Source organism: Oryzias latipes, chromosome 21 (genome assembly GCF_053564925.1).
Source record: "Oryzias latipes strain Hd-rR chromosome 21, Olatipes_Hd-rR_3.1".
NCBI lineage: Eukaryota > Metazoa > Chordata > Actinopteri > Beloniformes > Adrianichthyidae > Oryzias > Oryzias latipes.
In genome coordinates, this window is record NC_136257.1 from 32,246,514 (window position 1) to 32,261,575 (window position 15,062).

General features: G+C 38.8%; 1 protein-coding gene across 9 annotated transcripts in view; it reads left to right on the forward strand.

Annotated features, from left to right (window-relative positions):
* lrp1bb (low density lipoprotein receptor-related protein 1Bb) overlaps positions 1-15,062 on the forward strand; it is a 389,546-nt gene that overhangs the window by 354,885 nt on the left and 19,599 nt on the right. For 8 of the 9 annotated variants that reach the window (XM_078939203.1, XM_078939200.1, XM_078939197.1 and 5 more), the window contains 13 exons: positions 3,062-3,194; positions 4,670-4,776; positions 4,893-5,025; positions 5,598-5,720; positions 5,845-5,967; positions 8,256-8,399; positions 8,682-8,816; positions 10,065-10,184; positions 10,772-11,013; positions 11,164-11,387; positions 11,979-12,085; positions 13,521-13,637; positions 13,891-14,064. In XM_078939203.1, coding sequence (XP_078795329.1) covers positions 3,062-3,194; positions 4,670-4,776; positions 4,893-5,025; positions 5,598-5,720; positions 5,845-5,967; positions 8,256-8,399; positions 8,682-8,816; positions 10,065-10,184; positions 10,772-11,013; positions 11,164-11,387; positions 11,979-12,085; positions 13,521-13,637; positions 13,891-14,064 — 1,882 coding nt within the window. The remainder of the gene's footprint in view (positions 1-3,061; positions 3,195-4,669; positions 4,777-4,892; positions 5,026-5,597; positions 5,721-5,844; positions 5,968-8,255; positions 8,400-8,681; positions 8,817-10,064; positions 10,185-10,771; positions 11,014-11,163; positions 11,388-11,978; positions 12,086-13,520; positions 13,638-13,890; positions 14,065-15,062) is intronic. The other variant, XM_078939196.1, reaches the window with a different exon arrangement.

Sequence of the window (15,062 nt, forward strand, 5' to 3'; positions counted from 1 at the left end):
AAGGATAAACCATTTTGTACAGACATAAGCCGCACCTGTCCATAAGCCGCATGTGCCCACATTGAAACATGTGTTGTAGATTGAGGATGTGTATGTGGTGAAACCGCACGTCACGTGTGTAAGAAAGAGGAGGGACGGCGTGTGTTCATGTTTTATATACATGGTGAAGGAGGACTGTAATAAAAGCAGGGGGGGGGTGTTGACACTGCAACTCCTGCTGCTCCATCACCGCGGTGATCAAAAATCCCTCCCCGTCACAGCTGTATTCCAAACAGTGCCTGTGACGCGGCAGTAACACGGCAGTAATATGGTGGTAACAGCACTAACAGGGCTGGTTAAAAAAAACATACCGGTAAAAGTCACTGAGAGCAGCAGTAATTTATAGGCCCCTGCGCGGCACTTGCCTCCTGTGCACTGAAACCATGGAAGTCTTCCTCCTCAGTGTGGATTCGAATAGCGTCAGACATTCTTCACCACACTCGATCTCAGTCTCTCCCTCGTTGTCGTTGTCTCTCTGAGGTAAACTCTCTCCTGTTCTTGCGCTGTCCTCTCCATCAGCAGCAGACCAGCTTTTCAAAACCCGTTGGTGATGGTGGATTTTTTCACACTGCTTTTAACTTGAAAGCTGTGTCATATGCATTTCTTCTTGCATTTTCCATGATGAGGGTCTGTTCCTGCTATTCATTCACAAAGCAAGAATTTACCTTCAACTTGCCTCTTCCTCGACACATATGCCCTATTCCCCCTGTCTCACTCTTACCTTTTCTGCTCGAGCGCCCCCTAGCGGCCGTTAGAAAAAAAGCATTAAAAAAATCATAAATTTGCCACATCATTGAATAAGCCGCAGGGCCGAAAGCATGTGACAAAAGTAGCGGTTTATAATCCAGAAATAACGGAATGTGGTGTAAAATCTGCCTCATAGACACAATTAACCTTTGTTTAAAACAGCACACTGTAACTATTGTTACTTAATTTTCCTCTTTCTATTTAACAATTATCATTTTTTTCCAATTTTGTAATTTTTGTTTTCTAATCTGGGATTAAAATTGTCCACAAGAATTTCCACTAAAATTTGTTTTTGACCATCTCATATTCAAAGGGACATTTTTATTCATTACTTTTAGTTTTGTGGCATATAATTTTTATGGCATTATTAACTTTAACATTAACATTCCTTTTTAACCGATGTGGTTAAAATATTTTTATCTAATTCAGTAACTACCATATCTAAAAACAAAGACTGTTGCATCATGGGATTGTCGTTACCAGCAACAGCCAGCAAAATATTACTAGGCTTAAAATACATTTTAAACAGATTTTTTGCAAAAAATATTGATATTTATTAAATCAATGTGAAATTCAGTAGAAATCCTGATTTTCATCAGAAGTTTTTTGGCAAATAAAACAATTCATTCCACACTGGGTAAATTTAAAATTCAATCTAAAAAAAAATCAACAATAGTTTCTCTGGTTCTTTTCAATGTATAAAAAAATGTGTAAAAAAATAAACATTTTAAATGTGAGACAAATTAGCAGCATTATTATGCAGCATTATTTTTTATGTGAAATAGTCAATGATAATGTTATTAACTGGCCTCTTTGCTGCTGCTGCTTCCTTTTCTTTCTGAGTGGATCCAATCCTGGATAAAAACCTGCTGCAAAGTGTTCAGTCATCATGGTTCAAGTACTGACACCTGCAAACACAAGCATTCACACTCGACTTTTAAGTATTTTTGTGTTTTTCCTGTTGCAGTCTTCCGTTTTGGTTCCACTGCTGGAACCCCCGATTTGGGGGCTTTATTGCACAACATCTGCAAGAAAACGGCATGAATCTTAGCATCAAAATGTTACTTGTTGCTGAGGAAAATCTTTACAATTTTTTTTACATTTAACATTTCTATTCTGGTCTTTTGCTGTAATATTTGTTTCTTAACCTAACCACCAAACAGGTGGTGACAAAACTGCTGTAGTTTGAAGTGTGGAGTCTCGACAGCAGCGACACTTCAAATAGAAACCATTACAGTTTGTCAAAGCAGTCCCACTGGACTCACTGGAGCTTGGAAGATCTGCTGTGTCTCTGTTTCTGCTGTAAGCTGCAGCCCAGAAGTCTCAATTTACCGATGACAAACACAAAGCAGTGATAATTTAAACCTTTGCAATTAAAAAAAACCCATAAAATTTCAGTGTTTCCTACAAAAAATTCCTGAAAACCCCAAGAAGATTGTTGACAGCCAGGCTTTAAAACTGCTGTCTGACATTAATCTAAAAAGTTTGGGGAACCACTGATTGACATGATGTTGGCTGTAAAGTTGATCCTGGACACAGAGGCTGAACTTTCTGGGTTTTGATATCGTTTCAAGACGCCAAATCTTTCTTTAATTGGAAGATTATCATAACATCTCAATACTCACGTTGTTTTTTAAGCAGAAGTCCCTCCAGTGGTCAGTTAACATACCTGGGTGAGGAACGTTCGCCCTCTGCATTTGACCCCTCCCCTGGGGGAGTCTGAGAACCATTTTGGTGGTTCAATCCTCCAATCCAAAGCCTTCAAACTCAGTAATAAGCAGGGAGGCCAGGAGAAATGGATTTACTAGTTCTTTCTGATAAACACTGAAGTTCATTTTTGATGTTTCTTTCAGAAATATTGATTTTCTTTCTTTGCTTATCAGGACACACACATTTGTGTATTTCCTTGGATTCGATGGAGTTTTTTTTCTTTTTGTGAGGGCGACCCGAGGACGTCAGGGCTTCATCCACTGTGGCTGTTTTTAAGAAAAAGCTTAAAGCTCGTCTCTTTTTAGTAAAGCCTTTATGTAGTTTTTAGTTGACCACATGTTTTCATTTGATTGAATAAATCTTGGTAACAAGTACTTTGATTTATTTTGCTTGTACTTGTGGGATGTGTATGTGTTGGGTTTTGATGTATTTATTTTATTATTATTATTATTATTATTATACTTTTAATTTGTTGGCTATTTTAACTACTATTTCTTTTATCTTACTATAATCTATTTATTGCTTTACAAATAAAGTTGAATTTGAATTTGTTCTTGGTTGACAGAATGGCTGTGAGGCTCACTGCGCTGACGATCAGTTTCAGTGTCATAACAACTACTGCATCTCACTAAAGTGGGTGTGTGATGGCCAAGAAGACTGCAAAATGGGAGAGGATGAAAAAAACTGCCAGGCAACAGGTATCCATGAATCAAGCAACAATTGATGGAAAGCTGCGTTCACACCAAACGCCGTTTGAGCATCAGGGGCGTCCCGTTTCAATGTTGAGTCAATCAATATCAATATCAATAAATACTTTATTGACTCGTGTGGGACATTTGTCTTGGGCTGAGGAGTCCACAGCTACAACATGAAGAACACAACAGAAAAAAACATACACAATGAGACAACACCCACAAAAAAAATAACAAGAGGCACTTGCTCTAGACCAATGCACAGACCTCTTATTTGCATTAAAGCAATAATAAAAAGATCCAAGTCTTTGGACGGTTAAACATCAAATTTGTTCACAGAGAGTCTGAAATTCAACATTTGTCACATTTTGTCTCCAGTCTCCTGTTTCAGTGAAGTTTCAGTACTTTTTGCCTCTTCTGCTGTATGGGAGAAAAAAGGTTTCAGTCCTGCCAATCACTGGAAAGTGCCGAGTCAGCCTTTCTGAACAATTCAGTGACACCAGTTGGTGGATGCGTCCTCCAAAACGAAAGTTATAACAAGTTTAAATGTCTCCAGTTTTACTAATTAACTTTATGCTCGGAAGAAAAACAGGGAAAGTTAATTAAATTTAACAAAAACATTCAAACGTCTTTGATATCACAAACTCTTCATCTTCTTGCTGGTTATCCCTTCATGTTCTGACCTGATCCCTGCTCTCAGTTAAATTAAAGCAGACTTTTTAAAGAATTCATTCATTTCAAAGTGCACTAAAACACCTGTAAATATATAATAGATGCACCATCTTTAAAGAAAAAGTTTATTTCTGGAGTTTTTGCTCCAAAAATAAAAAAGTAAAGTAAAGGGAGGAAAAGTAAACATGTACGGCCAATAGATTCATTTTCTCTTGCCTGTCTCATTTGTAATCAAGCCAGCTAATGAAAAGTACCAGATTGAAAACAAACTGTGGACTTTTAAAGAAACAGATAAAAGCCAGGCGTGAGTCCGGGGTACATGACGGAAGTGAGACGTCAGGATTGCAGCTCCACCTCAATTCACACGATGAAAACTTTTCCTTCAAAGGAGTCTGAGGATGGAAACTTTGATTAAAAAACGTTGTGAGGAAGTCTTTGAAAGTCTTTTTTAGATGGAGGGAATAAAAAAAATCTCAGTATCAACTTAGAATATTGTATAAATATCTCTTTTTTTGTGTATTTTGACGATAAATATGACGTTTGGAACTCTGTTGTCTATGGGAACATTTTTTCTAAAGCAGATTGTTTGATCAATTAAAAAACAAAGTCCTGATGTGTAAAAGATTTTTAAAAATGTCCTTGAAGAAAACTTTCAGTTGGCGTTTATTCAGAAGTCCCGTTTGCCCTCAGAATCATGGTGATCTGGAGCCCTTTCCTCTTTACAGAATGAGAAATGGAAAAGGTCATGCATGATGATGATTTCTTGGTTGGTGAAAGGATTGTGACAAATGTCCTTTCGCCTCTTCCAGCCGTCCCCTCGTGCTCGGTGAATGAGTACGTGTGCGCCAGCGGGGGCTGTGTGTCAGCCAGCCTGCGGTGTGACGGACACGACAACTGTCTGGATGGCTCCGATGAGGTCAGTGTAGCTTAGCGTGATGCAAAGGTCAGAAATAATCATGTTAAAACAGCACTTCTCTCTTTTTCTTGTCCTTTTTTCATGGCCAATGACCTGCGGCGTTTCTGCGCGTACAGATTGGCTGTGTGAAGGAGTGCAGAGAGGATGAGTTTCTGTGTCTGAACCGGGCGCACTGCATCCCTCGGCGCTGGCGCTGTGACGACGTGTTGGACTGCATGGATCACAGCGATGAAGAAGACTGCAGCCATGGTAGGTGACGTCAGAGGAGGGGGAGGGCCTAGCTTTAGGGTTTGGGATATAAAAAGTGCTCGTAAGCCGTTTCTTCATGCTGTAAGTTAGGGTTAACGGCCGTCGAAGTGTGCATTATCAGAAATTAACGCACGCCGTGGAAGCCTGAACCCTCCAACCCGGAGCGGAGGACGGTTGCCTCTGCAAAGTGCGTCAATTCTGATAATGCACACTTCGTCTGTCAGTAATTGTACCATGGTCACTGACAAAACAAATTAACATTCAATCAGTTTTAGTACTTTATTCTTGTTATTTTTTCGGATTGGATCACTTTTTTCACAAAAGGTGGACTTTTTGACCGGAACTACTTTTTTAGGTGTGCGGTTATCCCAAAAGCCAATCAGAATCCAGAATACACCCAGACCATGGTATAAGAGTGAACAATAATTAAAAAAAATAGGAGAGTGTACATGACTTCATAATAATATAACACAAAGTTTCTAAATCCTGAGAGCAAAACAGAAACAAAGCTATGATGTTGTGAGATGCAGTATCCATACAGCCTTCTGGATGTGTCTTCCATGTAATCGCAGGCGCTACCTTCTGTCGGGCTGATGAGTTCATTTGCAACAACACTTTATGCAAACTTCACATATGGGTGTGCGACGGCAAGGACGACTGTGGAGACAACTCTGATGAAGACATAGACATGTGCGGTAGGTCTATTTTAGAACACAGACCTTCATATAATCCTCGGAGGCAGCGTTCGTATGTTTTCTTGCAGCTGCCCTTCACTCCGACGTCTCCTTCTGCTTTTGTTGTGTGTGGGGGGGTCTGCAGTGAAACTCCCCTGTCCTCCTACGAGGCCGTTCCGCTGCAGAAACGACCACGTCTGTCTTCGCACTGATCAGGTCTGCAACAAGGTGGACGACTGCGGAGACAACTCGGACGAGGAGCAGTGTGGTGAGCGCTGAGGCCGGGCGGCGTAAACCAGAAACATTCTATCAAAAGTTTTCTTTTTTTTATTAAAAGGTTCTGACAAATATCATTTCTTTTATTAATGAGTTGCAGTCAAACTTTCCACTTTAGTATATGAAACACTGCTTTGCAATGGGATGATGGGATATCAGCGAAGGGTTACTTCCATGCCAACAGTCCCGCCCAAAGTTAGTTATATTAAACTCCTGCCGCTCTGAAGAAAACATGTCTTAAAAAATTCAAGATTATTTTTATTTTGCCTCAAAACCTTATAATCATAATTAAAAGACTACTGGGAAAGCTTTCTAAAAAATATCAAAATATGATTGCAGTTGGTCTGAAAGTTTCAGATTTTGCAGTGTAGGAGAATAAATATGTGAAATTTATCATTTCTAAAGGAAATTAAAGTACATATTTTTATGAGTTGAGTAAAAGTGAGGATTTTACATAAAAAAGACCATTTCTGTAATCATAATTATTATCATCACAGGACAAATAGGGTTTGTCCACCTCCAAAACAGGCCACCTAAAAAGAAATAAATAAAATCTGAAATGTGAAAAATTTTCTTTAAATAAGCAAAAAATATTTGCCAATGAAATATCTTACCAAGAATTCTTTTTTAAGAAAAAAATTCTACTCACTAAGACATGTTTTCTTATTTTTCTTGGTTTTTTTTGCAATTGAAAAACGTTCCTGATAAGATTATTTGTCCTTCAAGACAGAAAATAAGACATTTCTTCTTGAAACACGTTTTACTTTCTTAAGATCCAGTTTAAGCAGCGTAGCTGGTTTGGAAATTGTGTTTTTGAATTAAAAATGGGATAATAATGATGGCTTAAAAGTCTGATAGTAAGTACTTTTATCAATTGAAGTAAAATTGAATTAAAAAGCGCCGAACTTCTATCATCAAAATTATTATAATTCTAAAGCTATTTTCTTACTGCACTTGGCAACGCGTTCTGTTCCAAAAAAAGGTTTGATTGATTAATGTTTTAGTTTCAAACACACACAAAAAATACTTAAATTAAGATAAACAGAAAAATATAGCGATAGAAAAAAGAAGAAAATCACATCAATTCTCACCCCTGATCTTGTAGTATTTTATGGATGCATTTTTACATCTTATAGATCATTACTCACTTAAAAACAATAGAATTAAATAGAAAAGAAAGAAAAAAAACTAAAACTAAAATCATCTACCAAAACAACTACACCAGTCAAGATTGTGACACATTTCCGTGTTAAGCTTATCAATTTTTGTAATTTATAGATTTCCAAGATTTTGAGTTTGTATTTTTATTTTTTTATTTTTACTCATTGTGAATATTTTTATGTTTTCCCACATACAGAAATGTCAACTTTTTAATAGTTGCTCTTACATAAGGTTATTTGATATTATCTTTTTCTTCAGCTTCATAAAGTTAAAGAAAGGCAAAACAGAGGAAAATGCACTAAAATTAGCAACATTATTATAATGATCGTAATTATGAAACAAAGCGAGTGCTGACTGAGTTTTTAGGAGGCTGTTTTTTTTGTTTACTCTCTAGGAAACTGCTTTCATGTGTTTCCTAGATGTCCTGTGTTTGTGTGATGGATGAAAAAAAGCAGATGCTGAACTAAAAAATACTTCTTTTTTTTTAACTTTAATTGATTTCTTTTCTCCATTCTCTCTTTTCAAATTGCAAATCGCCTGTTTAATTTTCCCCGAATTGCTCCAAAGGCGTAATTGCTGTCGTTCTTCATCACTGGCTGTCTGAGGAGGAAAAAAGGGACAAATGGCTTCTCTTCTCCATTATTCTCTCACTCTTTCTGTCCACCATTCATCTTCCCCTCTGATTCCATTGATGCCCCCCATCTATCTCTTCCTTCAGTCCATTACCTCCCACCATTGTACGCTCCTTTCCTAGATCTGTCTGCACGATCTCGCCCCAATCCCCACCACTTCATTCTGCTCCTTGGATTCATTCCTTTGCTGTTGGAAGGAGTCAGATGCTCATTTTTCTTTACGTATTTTGTGTAGAAAGAAGGAATCTACATTAACATATAGTCGGAATAAAAAGACTCTGAACTGGAGTAACATTTTTACCAGCGAGATCATTAGTAACAGATGTTTATATTATTGTTCACAACCTTTATACCATAAACGGACAGTTTACTTGAAGGGAAAAAGTATTTTTCTGATTTGATGAATGCTGTTTATGTTTTCTGGGGATGTTCTTTACAATGTCTTAGGCCATGATCTGTGTTTGTTTTCTGGATCCTGGCTCTGAAGCAGAGGTGGTGGCGGGGAGGCCTCGGCCCTGCGGGAAGACGGAGTTCACCTGCAGCAACCGCCGCTGCATCCCCATGCAGCTCCAGTGTGACCTCTTTAACGACTGCGGGGACGGCGGCTCCGACGAGCAGGACTGCAAGTCATGTGAGCACGGCGAGCGTTGACTCCAGCTAGCAGATCAAAGGAGCTTTTTCAAGAGATGCAAAGTACCAAATGTCACCGAGGTGTTATCAGGAAGCAGGGCCATCTCCTCATTTCAGATCTGGCGTTTTGTTGTTTATGATAATTTATGTGTGCCCACGTCTGAGGTGTGCAGTGTTCAGGATGACTGATTAAGACACCCTCTTGGTTGATGCACATCAAAAGAAAAGCCCAGCAGGTGCGCAAGATGCAAAGCTGTAATCAAAGACCTGCTTTTATTCCCAGTTTCCAGCGGAGACGTATGTGGAAAGAAAACAAATCCGTGTGGGGAAGATGCAATCTGCAACCAGACAAATGTTAATGCTGTATGCCAATGCAAGCCTGGCTTTAAAAGGAACCAAAACACAGGCCTGTGTGAAGGTAATGCACCGGCATTTTAGGTATCTGTCTACATCAAATCACTCTGTTAGTGCAATCATTTATTTAGCTGACAGCCTATCCCGGTAATCTGACCGTCAAAAACATGGGGGAGTTTTCTGTAAATCGAACAGGAAATGAGTTTAGAATTTTGGACAAAACTGAGATTATAGCTTTTTTTTCCCTGAGAATGAAAACAAAAAAAATCTGTAACCACTTAGAAAACGTTTTGGTTAAAATGTGACCAAATAAAATCCTGATGTTTGATGAACCTGGAGAACTTGGATGTCGTTCATCTTCAGCAGGGATCTCCATTAGCCGTCTTACTCATTACAAAGTGGACTTTAGAAGATGTTTGTCATTTTTGAGGGTCCAAATCTACAAATAAAAAAAACCAGGGTCCTGCACGTTACCATACGAGTTATTTAATTTATTACATAATAATATTATTCTTATTTAATTATTCGAGTTTCCAACATCAGAACACAAGGGTTCATATATAGTCTTCATAAAATATTCGTATTTTTTCGATTTTTACTTTGGCGAATGGGTGATGTTTTATATGGTGTTTAAAAAAAAGAAAAAGTAGTGAATAGTGTGTCCAAAATGCATTAAATCCAGGTCACTGAACATTCCTGCATGATAGTATTTAGGGGTTAGGGAGTAGTGAGGAAAATCTGGCACTACTACCCCCAACTACTGCTAACTATCTAAAGGTCGTGTCACACAACCACTACGAACATTTTGCACATATTTCACAGATGAAAACTGGTCATGCATGAATTCACATGGAGAAAGTGAGAAAAGTTGTGGTTCTTTAATTAAAATATAGAGAACGTATTTGTCTGCTCTGACTTTGTATCCCCTTTTTGAATCATTAAAGGGAATATGTCATGTTTTTATTCTTTTGTGCATTTGTGCTGTATGGATTTATGATTGTGGTTTAGAGCTGAGTGCATATCAAAATTATTTCTTTTTTTTCTTTTCTTTTTTTCTCTCTATCAAAATTATTTCTAACAGCAATCTAAACTAAGAGGATTTTCTGTTCAAGTACATTCACACCAGATAAGAGTCTGACTAAACTAATAGCCTTTTTATGAACTTCAGTCTTAAATCCTGCACGAAGAGTTTTGTTTTTATCCTGAACTGAGCAGAACACTTAAAGGTGCCTTTCTGACTTCATTATTCAATAACTGACAAAGACAAATGTCATCAGAATGGCTTCATAATTAACTCTGTTCCCTTTTCTAGAGATAAACGAGTGTGTGCAGTTTGACACGTGTCCTCATTACTGCACCAACACCAAAGGCTCCTTTAAATGCACATGTGATCGAAATTACAAAGAGATTAATGGCAACTGCGTGGCAAAAGGTAAGATCCCAAGTTCTCTCGTTAAACAGCTGTTTTTCTATTATTCCTGAGTGAAATGAGACCCAAAGGATTTTCTGTTATTTCCTCACATGCTTTATTAAATGATTCAAATAAAAAAAATCTGATTTTGGTTATATTCCAAACTAGTCTTTCCTTTTGCGTTCCAACAGTCAGAAAGAGGCTTTTGGATAAAATTAGATCCATATTCTGAGCAACAGAACACAAAAATACTTGGACAAACACTTCTCCTGGAAGGTGTGTGTCCTGTTACATATGCAGGCAACAAAGCATCTCAGAAAAGGAGCAATGGTCACACAGTGGAGGTAGTGTGATGGTGTGGGATTACATTTCAGTTTGAGGAACTGAACACTTAGGACAACCTACGCAACTGTGACTGACGTTCTCAGCTAGAAAATCCTGCTGGAGAACGTCTGCATGTTACTCTTCACCCTAAAGTCATCTTTTGAGCTATCTTCAAAGCGTCCCCAGTGGTCTTTCAATAACGATTGTGTCACTTTCTGATTGGCTAACAGAACCAGATTCTGTCTTAATTTATTCTGAGTCTGAGACTGTTGTGATTTTTGCAGGACCGGATGACCGGGTGCTCTACATAGCAAACGACACTGAAATCAGGAGCTTCGTGTTTCCGTATAACCACAGCCAGGGGCACAAAATGCTCACTCACATTGAGGACAATGCTCGCATCATCGGCATGGATGTTCTCTTTCACCACCAGAAGTTTATTTGGGCCACGCAGTTTAACCCCGGAGGGATTTTTTACAGAGACTCCCTTGAAAGGAGCCAGACCAAATCAAGCATCAGAAACATTGTGAGTGTTTGTAACACGTCTGAGCTCTAATTAGACAAAAGCAGCTCTTCTGTCCTGTCAGTTTGTTTTTTTTAGTCACTGCTTTGTCTGTTAAAGACCCAGACTTGTGCATGAGTGAGACAGCAACATTGTTCCTCCTGTGAATTGCAGTGTTCAGATTTCCGGCGTCCCCGCGACATTTCTGCTGACTGGATCACAGGCAACATCTATTGGACCGACCACTCTCGGATGCACTGGTTCAGCTATTACACAGCCCACTGGACAAAGTTACGATATTCCATAAACGTGGGACAACTTAAGGGACCAAACTGCACTCGGCTGATTACTGACATAGCAGGAGAGCCGTACGCCATCACTGTAAACCCAGCCAGAGGGTGAGTTAGCTCCCATTTGGAAATGTTTTGACTTGCTGATCTTTTTAAAAAATGTGTGCAAGAAAGCTTTAAAAGACGTTTATGCACTTGAAAGTCCACTATCATTACCCTCTGTATAATGTTTGTAAGATGTCTCCTGGGAAATAAAGCCAACTTACTGCAGATTTATACATATTTACAAATCTAGACTATACTACTAAGTAAACTGGTAACCAGTCAACCTTTAGGTTCCCTAAACTGAGCTTCTTTTGAGGTCCTTTACCATAGGAATGCTGCCACATTCTCATTAAATCGTCCCAAAAAGTCCTCTTGACTCAAACCAATGCTGACTGAGGCTTCATTTGCAAATAAAGATGTGGGACTATTTTTTTCCCTCTTTGCTAATTACCTCGGTTTATGATATTTGCAACACTAGAGGTGGAATAATTTGTCAGAAATATGCAGTGAATCATGTTTTGTGCAGCTGTGAAATGTTAATGTATGCATACTTTTCTTCGGCTGTGTATACTTTGCTGCGCATGCCACTTTTTCTTTCCTTTTTATACATTTTGATCCATGCAGCTAAAGAGGATTTTTCTTTATCTCCTGCAGAATGATGTACTGGAGTGTAATTGCCGATCATTCTCACATAGAGGAGTCAGCCATGGATGGATCATTGCGCAGAGTCCTTTTGGAAAAAAATTTGAGAAGGCCCACTGGTGGGTATTTTATGTCAATAATTTTTCCTTGCGCTTCTCTCCTGAGGTACATTTCATAGCTTAAGGGCTCTCTCTGATCTTCTAAAGAAAGAAATGTTCCGATTGACCAGCTTTGTCTTCCTTCATGTGACCTTGTGGCTGGACACGCATGTTTGATCTCCTTGTAATGCTCACATTGACAGTGCCTGCGCACATGTGGTTCCAATTGAGTTCCATCACAGCCTACAAAGAGTCTGCATGAAGAAACATAAAAAAAAAGAATCCTTTTACTTGTTTAGTTTGTCGTTTATGTTCCACTCCTGACATTTCCACAGTTAGAGGAGGCTGCCGTTTTTTCTACTCATTAATGGAATGATTGAAGAGTTTGGTCCCGCAGATTGTCATGTTGTCATGTTGAAGTCATGATGTTAGAATGCAGGGGTCCTGCAGACAAAAGAGGAGCAAGTGTGAATACACATGCTGTCTAAACAAACCCAGACTTTAATTTTTGTTTTGTGTTTTTTTCATTTTACCCAGAGATGCAGCTCGGACAAGTTAAAATTTTGCAGTATTTTAAGACTAAATTTTTTAGCTGTCAACAGAATCTGCGCTGCCTGACCCTAATCCTAACCCCAGGATATAATTATTAATAAACACATAAATACTACAGTGGAGATTTCGATGGTCACGTGCACAGTTTTTGCACAGAGGCTAATGAAGAAGATTAGGAGGTGTGGGTGTTTTAAAACACCTTAGTCAATCTTTTAAGCCTTAGTCCCAACCACCATTACGGGTGGATGTATGCGACTGAAGTGTAGTTTGTGTGGACATCCTACGGGCACTTATGTGTCACATGCACAGCCTGTGCACGCGCGGGCTCACTAAGGGGACCAATATAAGGGCATGGTATGACAGCATCACCCGGATGTCATAAGTGCAAGCAGCACAATCACATGCACAATCGGTCAACCCTATACGGGTGTATGTGACTAAGGCTTCAGAGGCCTCATTAGGCGCTGTGCTGTGTGCAGATGTAAGATGTGTACTTGCATGACAAACATTGGATCTGTTGATTCAGATTTGGCAGCCGGAGATGAAGAAAATACCATAAAGTGAATCTGTGAGTGAGTTTCACAGCCATTCTGGTGGTTTGTCTGCAGGGAGACACTTAGTTTAACAAAGTGCTGCTTTGGCCTTTTTTCAGCCTCATTCTCAGTGTACTGAGACGCTGTCATATAGCTATGCCTCAAAGCCAGAGTTCACGATTACAAGATTTCACTATTTAAAGACACTGGGGTGGCATGTTAAGTCACACAGCGGCAGAAAAGAAACTCTTCTTCCATGTCGCTGCTTATTTGGCTAAATAAACTTTAAGGTCAACTTCACTGGAGGATCCTGCTTTGGTTCCTGTTTGATTTAACAAACTAATTCATGTCTTACCTTCATCCTCCCACAGGTCTGACTATTGATTACTTCAACCAGCGAATTTACTGGGCTGATCCTGAGCTCTCGCTGATAGGAAGCATGAGGCTGGATGGCTCAGACCCCCTGGTGACAATCAGCAACAGACACGGTAAAAAGGAAAACAAACTGCAGCTTTGTACTTGCAAAATTCAAGCTTCACTTTGGTTTCGTCAATTTCTTATCAAATAATTGCAACAGTATTGTTTGTATTTCTCAGGGGGGCGAAACTGTATGTCTGCCCCCACAACCTCCACCCCCTTCCTTTCTATCAACTGCAAGTCTCAAAAGCCTTTTTGCTTTTGGCTGCAAGTGCACCAGGAGATTTATCTGAACCTTTCCGCTCCTCTCCTCTGACTCTGCAGGACTTTCTCAACCGTACAGGATTGATATATTTGAGGATTACATCTATGGAACGGGACTCAAAAACGAAGTCTTCAAAATTCACAAATTTGGCAAACAGACGGTGGAATTTCTCAACTCGGGAGTGGAGAGACCAACCAATATTTTCATTTCCAGTCGTTACAAACAGCAAGATGGTAAGAAATTAAAGTTTTTGGATTATTTTTACACTTTATTATTGTTTACATTTTGCAGAAGAAAAAATAAAGGTGGAAGAGTCATGGTTTGGGGCTGTTTTAGTACAACTGTTCAGCATTTTATAGAAGGAAATTGTTGCTGGCAATGACAGTAAACTCAATGTTTTGATGACAATTCAAAAGCAATTTTTCTTCTAAAAAAGTTAAGGGTCAAAAGTTTAAATTGTTTAACTGATCTAAAAATACTGAAAAACATGTTTGTCTCTCATGTTTCGTTTAGTCCGACCCCATTACATTCAGTATTCTGAGGATAAATCTAAATTTGTGTGAATATAAGAGGTGTAATTCTAAAATAAATTCTGTTGTATTCATGTCTAAGTGAAGGTTTGACCGGTTTCTAGTGAAGCCCATCTTCTAATGCACCGTGTTTATGGGAAGCTGATGGCTGACATTTGCACTTTTCTGACTGGATCTAATCCATTTTGAGTTGAAACAGTGAAAAAGCTCGGTGCATCTATAAAAACGCATTTCACGCTGCGATAAATGCCCCGTCCGAGCGTCTCCTCTCTCTTTCAGTAGCAGGCAGCAGCGAATAAACTGCAATTCAAGAAAAAAGAGTGAATCCTGCAGAATTGTGGTGTCAAATGTGATGCAGCTCAAAATGTGTTGTAACTTTTGTGCCGATGGCACCTAAGAAGATAATCACCTATTCCCAACATTTCTTTTCAATTTTTTTTTCTTTCTATAAAAAAAGCAGCGCAGCTAGTTGTTTGGTTTAAGGAACAGCTCATGACAGTTTTATTTATATGTTTTTCTTTTTGTAAATATTTGGTGAATTGAACAGTTTTTAGGTGAAATGTGCAAAGACAAACATATTTAGGTTTTTTACATAGTTTGTTAGAGAAGAAAAGAAGAAAGAAGAAGAAAATTTATCCCCTAATGAAAATTTACAATGCAAGTTATGTGTTGCAGCAATGAGTTTAGCTTAAAAAAAACAT